Raw genomic sequence first — 9,663 nt, 5'->3', positions numbered from 1 at the left:
ATTTTCATTGGCTTATCATGAGAGCCAACTTGAATTTCCCCTTGCCGGAAGAGGAACGATGATCGCCCCCACCATCACCACTTCCTCCAGTAGTAGAAGCCATCTATGTACAAAAATTCTTATCTTAGCACTGCAGAACTTGTTGAACTTGAAGACCGTGATCATCTCGGCAAGCATGTTCTCAACTAGGCGGTACCGTACTTCGTCATGGAAGAGCTTCGATTTTACGATTTTACGAGAAAGGTTGTTGCCGCTCTTTCTTGTAAAATCAAAGCTCCTCCTTAACGTCCGTTGCTGCTCCACGGAGAACATGCTTACCGAGATGAATACGGTATGCCTACAGAACTTGTTGAACTTGAAGACCGTGATCATCTTGCGAGCATGTTCTCAACTGGGCAGCACCGCGCTTCGTCATGGAAGAGATTCAATTCTATGAAAAAGGGGACACGGTCTTCCACGATGTCCGTATCCACTCTTTCTCGTAGAATCGGACCTCCTCCTTGACATACGTTGCTGCTCGGCGGAGAACATTCTCGCTGAGATGAACATGGTATGCAAGTTCAACAAGTATGGATTTGAAAAACCATATTGAATTTTACAAAACAAAACCGTCTAGACAAGGGTAGCATTATTTTTAAACCACAGCAAAGATACATACTATATATGACACATCGATCATCCTCACATTCTAGCTCAAAATATCTCTCCATTTTCTACTTCACATTCTAGCAAATAAACTATCCATCTCCAAAGCATAAATCAAAGCGTAATACGAGGATGAAGTAGGAAACCTTCACAACACTTTGCATGAGTGAAATTCCCACGAAAATGAGGGAAAAAAATTCGGGCAGCACCTCTCTTGCTTCGGCACCATCTTTGTGGTGGACTGGCTCGGGCTGGGGAGGAAGAAATGCCTCTGTCTTGGTATATAATGGGGGATGAGTTTTTATCACTATTAAAAAATCCAACTGAGACAAAAAAGAACACCTTTTATCCTGATTGAAAGTTTACTCTCAGTTGGAGGCTTTAACCGGTATCACCTAGGCCCTGATAAATATGACTCAGAAGGAAGATAAGAAGAACCTGCTCCCACGGTATTGTTTGATGCAAAACTAGGGACCAAAGTGCAGTCAGGTATTTCCTCCATGCTCATCACACCTTCCAACACTTTGGCGATTGTTGACATCAAGGGTCTTCTGCTGCTATCAACCTGCAAGCACCACATAGCAAGCTTCATCGCTTCCACGACCACTTGCATATGCAATCCCATGTCATTGCTGCTACTGTCCACCAAATCAGACAACTGGCCAAACCGTGCCTTCTCTTGAAGCAGGCTTATCAAATGGATGTTCTCCTCGGGTAGTGATTCATCCAAATTTTCTCGACCACATATGATTTCGATCATCACAATCCCAAAGCTGTAAATGTCAGCCTTCTCTGTGATTTTTGAACCCAGCCATTCAGGTGCAAGATAACCACGTGTTCCTCGCATTCTAGTCATGACTTTGCTTTGATCCCTGTTTATCATTTTTGAGAGTCCAAACTCTGAGATCTTAGCACTGAATTTGTCATCCAAGAGAATATTCTGTGGCTTGATATCCAAATGAGCAATCCTTTGCTCACGTTCTTCGTGAAGGTAGGATAAACCCCTAGCAATGCCCAATATGATATCACGTCTAGTTTTCCAAGAGAGAGTGAAGACTGTACTTTTGGGAAAGATCCATTTGTCTAACGAGCCATTGGACGAGTATTCGTAGACAAGAAGCAACCAACCTTATGAGATTAAAGTGATGAATTCTGCCAATTGTCTTGACCTCTGCTAAGAACTCTTCCATTCCTTGCTCGAGACCCTCCAAGCGTTTGACAGCAATAGTTTGCCTGCCTATCTTGCCTTTGAATACGGACCCAAAGCCACCACCTCCCAGCTTTATACAGAAGTGGCCAGTAGAAACTTCTAACTCATGAAAGGAGAAACGCTTTGGTATTCCAGGTATGACATCAAAGGTGGTTCCTCGTTTTTCTTGTATTTCTTCCATACAGCCATGCAAACCAAGACAGATATTAGACAAAATCCTGCAATTGAACCAACAACAATAATAATTGTTCTCCTTTTTTCTGAGTGATTACCTTCTATCTTTACAAATGCTGAAAAACGATTTGATGAATTGTCTGCAAACAAAATTGCCATGCTGTCAGATAGCAACAAGCAGTAACCACCATCACTACCGTAAACGTTCTTTTGGAAAAACCACTGCTTTGCAATCGCAATCAGTTAAGCATGATCGCTTGCAAACATTTTCAGAAGTTGAACTTGCTAATAACAAGAATGCACTGTTACTGAAGTAAGAAACATTGTTGACTTGTATTAGCTGGTTGTTGTGTGCTTGGTTGCAGGAAGGGCTACTTAAGGGTATACATCCAGCGGAGCTGCAAATCCTCTTCTCTAGTGAACTTTAAGATGGTGTCGCAGTTTACAGGATTGTCAGGGTTGGCAGACCAGATGACTGGAGCTTGGGGTCCAAAAATCACAATAGAGAGAATGAATGAATGACCATCTATGGCATAGAAGCCAAAATAAGTTCTATATGACATGATTCTATGGTCAAGAATAGGAAGGATACTAGATACGTTGTGCATGTTAATGCGCTGCAGCTGCATATTTGAAATTTTCCAAGAGTTAGGGGGAGCAACTGCAGAGAGCTGAGCAACACCATTGAGGTGGAGAGACAAGCCAAACAATAAAATGATGGCCATCAACATATCGATACGTAGCATGGTGGTTTTCTCATACTTAAGATGATGAACAAACTTTGGAGTCTGGTGGTGAGATGATTTATGGATGGCAAACCTTCAGAACTTTGACATATAATAACGGAGCACCATTCTGTCCCCTCCCTGTTTCTCAGAATTATCAGGAGAGAATCGCAGTCCAGGCACCATCCCTACGGTATAAAATAACTGAAAGGTAGAAGAGGTATCACAATTAGTATACAAATTTTAGAAAGTAAGAAGACCAAGAAACAGCGTCAGTGGAAGGATTGTACCATTTTGAAGATCACTACTCTCCTCGTGTTAGCCACCAAATTAAGAAGGATTGATACTTCTGGAGAATTCAGGAGAAGGGCAGAATGATTGCTTATGTAGGCAGTCCAGTATTAGTGGGCCATGCTCTGAAGAGAAACTTAAAGGAAATAAATAGACCATACAATTAATTTATCCGCACTGAAGGAAAAACAAGGAACAGCCGCATTATTGGGCATTTGTTCGCATTTGGCTTCCTCTCAATAGTCCCAAAAGTCTGTAGTGTACACGTAAATGCCTGTAGTGTTCATTAGGATTGGCATGTTCAAAAGTCCCAAAAGTATTCTTGCAAGGTTCCAAGCAGAACCGGACCGGCAGTGCTCCCCTGTTCCATCAGCAAAGAAAATAAGGATTGGTCAGCTTTCCTGAAATAAACTTTTGGAAACGTCAATAATTCAATTTGAGATACTGAGAAGCAACTAGCCCCAATGAAGCACTTGTAATTCGACCATCTCCTGTTCTATATTCATAGAAAGATACAGAGATCTTATTCATGCCACCATGTGATGTATGAGCAGTAAACTCATATATGTGCTCTAGCACTACTGCTAGTGGCCCTTGAAAGCCGGTAGGCAGTGTGCTCTGTGGGCAAAGCATCGAGCACCTGGAGTGCCGCCTGATGCCGGCAGCAGTAATCAGTGCACATACAAACCGGCGAGAGAGACGACGGCATTCATGGGAGGGAGAGTAAAGGGCTGGAGGGTACCTTGCAAGTGCAATGAGCGATCCTAGTCAGAGGATGGTGGCCGGAGCCGAGCGAGCAGATCGAGGACTCGGCGAGGACTTGGAGGCACTTGTCGCCGTCGATTCGAATGCGGGAAGCGCGGATGACTGGAGGTGCTGGCATGGTATCGATGGATGGGAGCGCGGTACGCACGGCTGCAAGGTCAGCGGTGGCCGGCGGCCGGCGGCGTTGCGGCGCCGGATGCCAAGTCCACCGCCCCCGAATGCTCTGCAGTGCAGAAGAGTCCCCGGTTCGCGATCCACTTATTCTCAATTTGGTCCCCGTATTTTACATATACCTCCCTAGTTTGGATCGAATATTTTCACAGAGACCCCTTTATTTTACCAATACCTACTAAATTCGATCGTGGAGCTTGGACCCGATTCAAGTCTAGGGCAAACAATATTCTCAGTTATTCAGTGGCAGGTGCGCTCGATTCATCAACGACACCTTTGAGGCGAGAAAGCAGCACTGCGCTCGACTTCACCGGCGGTTGGTCGGCCGTTGGCTCGTGGCGGCTTGGTCTGTAGGGAGCCTCGCCGCGAGGGTGCACTCCGTGTCCAACTGCTCGGCGGCAACGACGACAGCAGCGATGGCCTCTCTGCAATGATCTCTGACATTACTCGTTATTCATACTGACAATACTCAATAGGGAAAGACAGAGGATACGAAGTGAACTCCATTTCACCATTTGAGATTCCATACACTAAATTATTTTACAATATGGCGGTTTATTTGTGTTCATTTGAGTATACACTGAATCGTATACAGGAGACAAATAACTAGTGAAGAAATATGAAGTACAAGATAGTTCTACTTTGCAGAAGTGAACACAGCAGATGTATAACTTCAGCGAGCACACCTGAACATTGGGCGGCACTCTGCATTGTGGCTGATGCCGATTCGGCGTAATGCTTTATAATCTTTTTTCAATGCCACCCTCACATCTCTCATTGACATCCTTTGGACTTTGGTCATGTGAATCACTTTAGCAATTCCAAACATAGTGGGATACAGAGCATAAGAAGTGGATACTCAGCTACATTTGACAGTTGTTCGTTCAAAAAAGAAACTCCAATAGAAGAAACTTATATTACATATGACAGTTTCTGTTCAGAAATCTTATATAGGATACAAATAACTAGTGGAGAAAAATGAAATAAGAGATGGCTGATGCTATTCATCTCTTGCACAAGTTAACAGAGCACATGAATACAAATACAGGGGAAATTGCCTTGGTAATGACTACTCAATAGGCTGCACTCTGCTTTGAGGTTGATGCAGATTTGGCGAAGTCCTTTATAATCTTTTTTAGTATCACCACCACATCACTCTTTGCCATCCTTTGCTCAGGAGATTCACACGAATGAAGCTAGGCATGTACTGGCTGATACCATGAAGAGTGCCATGTCCGACATGTCCAAGACCTACTACAGGGCGTGTGGTCTTCACACAGAAGCCCCGTAGGAGGAGGAAGCCAGGAGCAGAGACGCCCAAGCAGCGATGGAGAGCGTCCTGTTAAAAAATTGTAAAGTTCAATAAAATTTCAAATATATATATATATATATATATATATATATATATATATATACAAATTTGGTATAAACTTCATCCAATGTTTGCAGCGGTGAAAATGTTTTTTTTCGGAATAGTACGTGTGTTCAGAATTGATAATAACATAAATGAACGGATTTATGCATTATTTTTGTCGAAATGACTAATATTGTGTTCAGTGGGTACCTTCAGAAATGGATGCCATACCGCTCCCGCAGGTCCTTTATAGCTGGACAGTCGTCTGATAGGTAACTGAGTGCATCCAGCTCGCCTGATAGGATTTGTAGTTGGGAGCAACCACTAATATATATTTCTTTAAGGGATGAGGGAAGATTGAGAACCTCTAACAATCCATCACATTCATCGATTGTCAGAGTTTCTAGAGATGATGGAAGGAAATTACTCCGGCCGGCGGATGGTGAGAGATCCTGTACAGCAGTGGATGCCATGATGACGTCAGTGCTAGGATGACCTGCATTTAATGATGTCTTGTCCTGTTGCTTGAAGGATATGGTCTTCAGATTTTTACAGTATTCAACATCCATCTCCTTGAGGGCAGGGGTAGGGTTGAAGACCTCTACCAGACTATCGCAAAAAGATATACTTAGAGACTCGAGGCAGGGCAAAAGTTGGCTCCTTTCTAATGTTGCCTGGTCAGGAGCATATCCAACCAGACTCTCGCAATCCCCAATATACAGCCTCCGCAAGGAAACCAAATTTTGGAACTCGTTTTCCGGCCAGTAGATTAGGTCATTCGCCCTCCTGATAACCAGATCTTGCAGCTGCCGAAAACAAGCCCACAGAGCTAGTGCATGTGATTGGAAGAACAAACTGCAGGAGTCAAGGTGCATATTTGTCACAGATGAAATATAGTCCCATTTGTCCTTGCCATCCACCTCGACTCTTTCCAGTTTCAAATTGGACAGTGACGTCATATATCTAGTTGCTCCCAGGGACCTCTGTTGGTTTTTATAATAATTCATAGATAGGCATAGTTCCCTGAGCTTTGGTGCTCTAGGCAGAGTGGTTAACTTGTCGCAACGATAAATACGGACAGTCTCAAGCAAAGGGAATAGTGCATGTTCTACTTCAATTTCAATGGCAGCCTCCCATCTCTCAAAGCTCCATAAATCTATCAATACGAGGCTCTTCAATTCTGGGAATGCTGAGCGGACCATTGTATATTCTCCACCATCATACCATTTTCTGAGCACTCCCGCTTCTGGTAATGCTGTCAATTCTCTGCAGCCTTCAATATGCAATTTCTCGAGCTGAGGAAATGCTACTAGCTCTTCTTGCACTACCTGATCATAAAACCTATCAAAATTAGGAAGATAATCAAGCTTAAGATCCTTAAGCTTTCCAAATGTGGAGGATGTACAACTGCTGCACAAGAACTGCAACTGTGTCAATCCTTCCAAATGAAGAAGCTGTAGTGCTGGTAACTGGCACAATGGAGGAAGCTGCTCAGATTTGCTACAATCAGATAGCCGAAGCTCAACCATGTTTCTTAACGCACCCATCCATAATGGAAAATTGGTGCCTTGGTAGGCTTCTATTTCTAGAGCTAGTAGTCTATCATGAACTTCGAGAACCTCTAGCACCTCGTTACATTGCTGTTCCTCCCCCTTACCACTTGTCCACCTTAATGACAGCTGTCTCAGTTCCTTCTTATTTCCAAGATTTGCTTGTCTTGCATTTCTTGCTTCTGTCACATTTTCGAGCTGCTTTAGCTCTAGTGAACCACCAATGTTCAAATTTTTTAGCTCTCCAAGACTACTACAATCCGAGTCACTGCTCACTACAAAACATGTAAGTGTTCGAAGAGAGGTGAGTCGTCCAAGCTCCGGAGGCATACACTGTAACTTGGTGCATCCATCAGTGTAGAGATGACAAAGGGCAGTCATGTACTTCATTTGCTTCGGAAGCATACTAAGTTCCTCACAACCAGAAAGTTTAAGTGTCTGAAGATTATATAGTATGCTTATGTCATCTGGAAGTGCTTTGATTGTACTCTTAGAGATATCAAGGTACCTAAGGTGGTGCAGATTCTTTGGTTTCATTGGCAAATATTTATAATATGATGCTGGTAGAGCAAGTGCTCGCAGAGAACTATATTTGGATGAATGCAGCTCATCTCGATAATATCTCCCAGGAACTACAAGCAACGTTCGGATAGATAAAATATCAATATTTGCAAAAAGTTGTCCCTCCCATGTTTCAAAATGTATATGGCGGGTAGCACTTGGAAGTAATTTACCACTTTCATCCATTTCATCAGTTACATATATGTACTCGTCTTCTGTAGCAGACACTGCAACATCGTGCATAAGGTCATGGATCTTCAAAAAAGTTGTAGAACTATACCCGAACTTTGTTGGATCTTGCTCCACATGCTCGAACAATGACCTTGAAACCATCTCGTTGACAATCCGTTTACCCACGGTTTCAATTGGTACCTTGTTTTGTTCGAAGACGATAAAACCATTAGCCATCCATAGTTGGATAAGGTTGTCCACATCAATTTGATAATCCTTTGGATACAGAGCACAAAAAGCAAAGCATGGCTTCATGTCAGTTGGCAACTCATCGTAGCTAAGCTTAAGTATAGGCAAAATTCCAGTCTCAACAGTGCATATGTTGCTTCTCTGTAGCACATCCTCCCATTCTTCCGTAGTGGTCTTCTTACGCAATATAGACCCCAGAGCTTTGGCTGCCAATGGCGACCCAGCACATCTCTCTGCAATCGGACCAACCAGGTTTACAAGCTCATCATCTCGCTTATGCAAACTGAATGCTCTTGTTTCAATAATTTCCTGTATGAATTCCTTGCCTAAATTTCCGACATCAAGGTATTTCCTTTCGTGTGAGATCCCAACTGTACCCATTAATTGAGCTATTTCTGTGTTACGGGTGGTTGTTAGTACGGCACTACCGACACCACCTTGTTCAAGACAGGCCTTGAACTTTTCCCACTTGTCCAAGAAGCTCTCCTCATCCCATACGTCATCCAATACAAGAAGGTACCTGTTACCAATAATTGTTTACATTAGCACTTTTCCAGCTAATAGATAGCCAAAAGACGGGTTTGCCATCCCAACACACAATAATGATAGAGGAATAGTGAAGTAATGATTATTGTAAACAATTAATAATTATTGCTTTCAACACACAATAATGATTATTGTAAACAATTAATAATTATTGCTTTCAACACACAATAATGATTATTGTAAGCAACTAATAACGGGTCACTGCATGTACTGAGAGATTAGTAAGAGTGACTTAGCTTGAAAGCACGATAGAGGGCAAGAGAATCGAGTTGATTAACTCCAGCTTACCTCTTTCCCTTAAGCTGTTCCTGAAGCTCCTTCAGTGCCTTTTCAAGGGAACCCTCCGAAGCGTTGCAAATTTTGTTGGCAAGATTACATAGATTGAAATCATCTGACACACACACCCACTTTAGTAGCTGAAAATGATCCTTGACTTGAGGATCGTTGTAGATGAGCTGAGCGAGGGTAGTCTTGCCCAAACCTCCCATTCCAACGATGGGAAGAACCTTGAGATCACCATTGGTAGCTTGATCGTTGACCAATATCTCAACAATTTTCTTCCTTTCCTCGTGCCTAGATCGGCTAACAATATTTTTAGGATCAACGATATTGGAATCCGTCTCACGCCCCTCCTTCAGTGCTGGTGCCTGCTGGTGTTGAAGCCTGTTGAACCCAAAGTCGTTCATTTGATCCACAAGGACCTTGATGGCGCCAACAACGCGTTGAAGCTTGCTGGCCATCCTGATACGGAATATAACACGGTTGTGGGTAGGAAAGAGCTTTACTCCAGCCTTGCCAAGCTTGGTGATGTGCCCATTCTTCTTGGCTTGACGACGGAGCGCCTCATACTCGAACTCATCAAAGATGTCGATCGCCTGGTATGCCACCGTCTTGAGCCTGCCAAGCCATACCTTCACTCCTTTCTGGTGGGACGCCTGCTTCTCAGCGTCGGCGATGACGTCGAGGATGGCAGGCAGCTTGCGCTTGAGGACCTCGTGCTGCTTCTCCATACCCTCCATCACCTTGTACTTGTCCAGGAGATAGTTGGACGCCTTCTCCTTCACCAGGGACACCAGTGGGCCCACCACCAGGCTGACCGCTAGTCCAGCCATCGGAGCTCTTGAGAAGGCGAACTCAGAGTAGAGGGGAAGGGGAGGGGAGCACTATGGCCGAGTGGAGAAGACAACGGTTAGAGGGCGGCACTTGGCGTATGAGTAGCTAAAGCTTGAGAAATGGCCGGCCTTTTGACGA

At 43.7% G+C, this 9,663-nt stretch overlaps 1 protein-coding gene and 1 pseudogene across 1 annotated transcript; both read right to left on the bottom strand.

The window, feature by feature from the left end:
- Nucleotides 1-611: 611 nt before the first annotated feature.
- LOC101786163 lies at nt 612-2,188 on the bottom strand (annotated as a pseudogene).
- Nucleotides 2,189-4,857: 2,669 nt separating this feature from the next.
- On the bottom strand, nt 4,858-9,663 carry LOC101782508 (putative disease resistance protein RGA4). Its single transcript, XM_004979964.3, has 3 exons — nt 8,701-9,663; nt 5,546-8,386; nt 4,858-5,320 (listed from the first exon to the last, which is right to left on the bottom strand). The coding sequence occupies exons 1-2, from the start codon at nt 9,522-9,524 to the stop codon at nt 5,548-5,550; spliced, it is 3,663 nt and encodes a 1,220-aa protein (XP_004980021.1). The 5' UTR covers nt 9,525-9,663; the 3' UTR covers nt 4,858-5,320; nt 5,546-5,547.

The sequence above is a fragment of the Setaria italica genome, chromosome VIII, assembly GCF_000263155.2.
Source record: "Setaria italica strain Yugu1 chromosome VIII, Setaria_italica_v2.0, whole genome shotgun sequence".
NCBI classification, from domain to species: Eukaryota; Viridiplantae; Streptophyta; class Magnoliopsida; order Poales; family Poaceae; genus Setaria; species Setaria italica.
The sequence above is the reverse complement of the archived record's forward strand: the minus strand, read 5'-3'. Positions and strand labels throughout refer to the sequence as shown.

What these genes read in the sequence shown, in the direction of transcription:
- LOC101782508 (XM_004979964.3), bottom strand. Translation starts at nt 9,524, where the DNA reads ATGGCTGGACTAGCGGTCAGCCTGGTGGTGGGCCCACTGGTGTCCCTG. An exon ending in GAACAGCTTAAGGGAAAGAG is followed by an intron (nt 8,387 to 8,700) that starts GTAAGCTGGAGT and finishes TATTGGTAACAG; the next exon opens with GTACCTTCTTGTATTGGATG.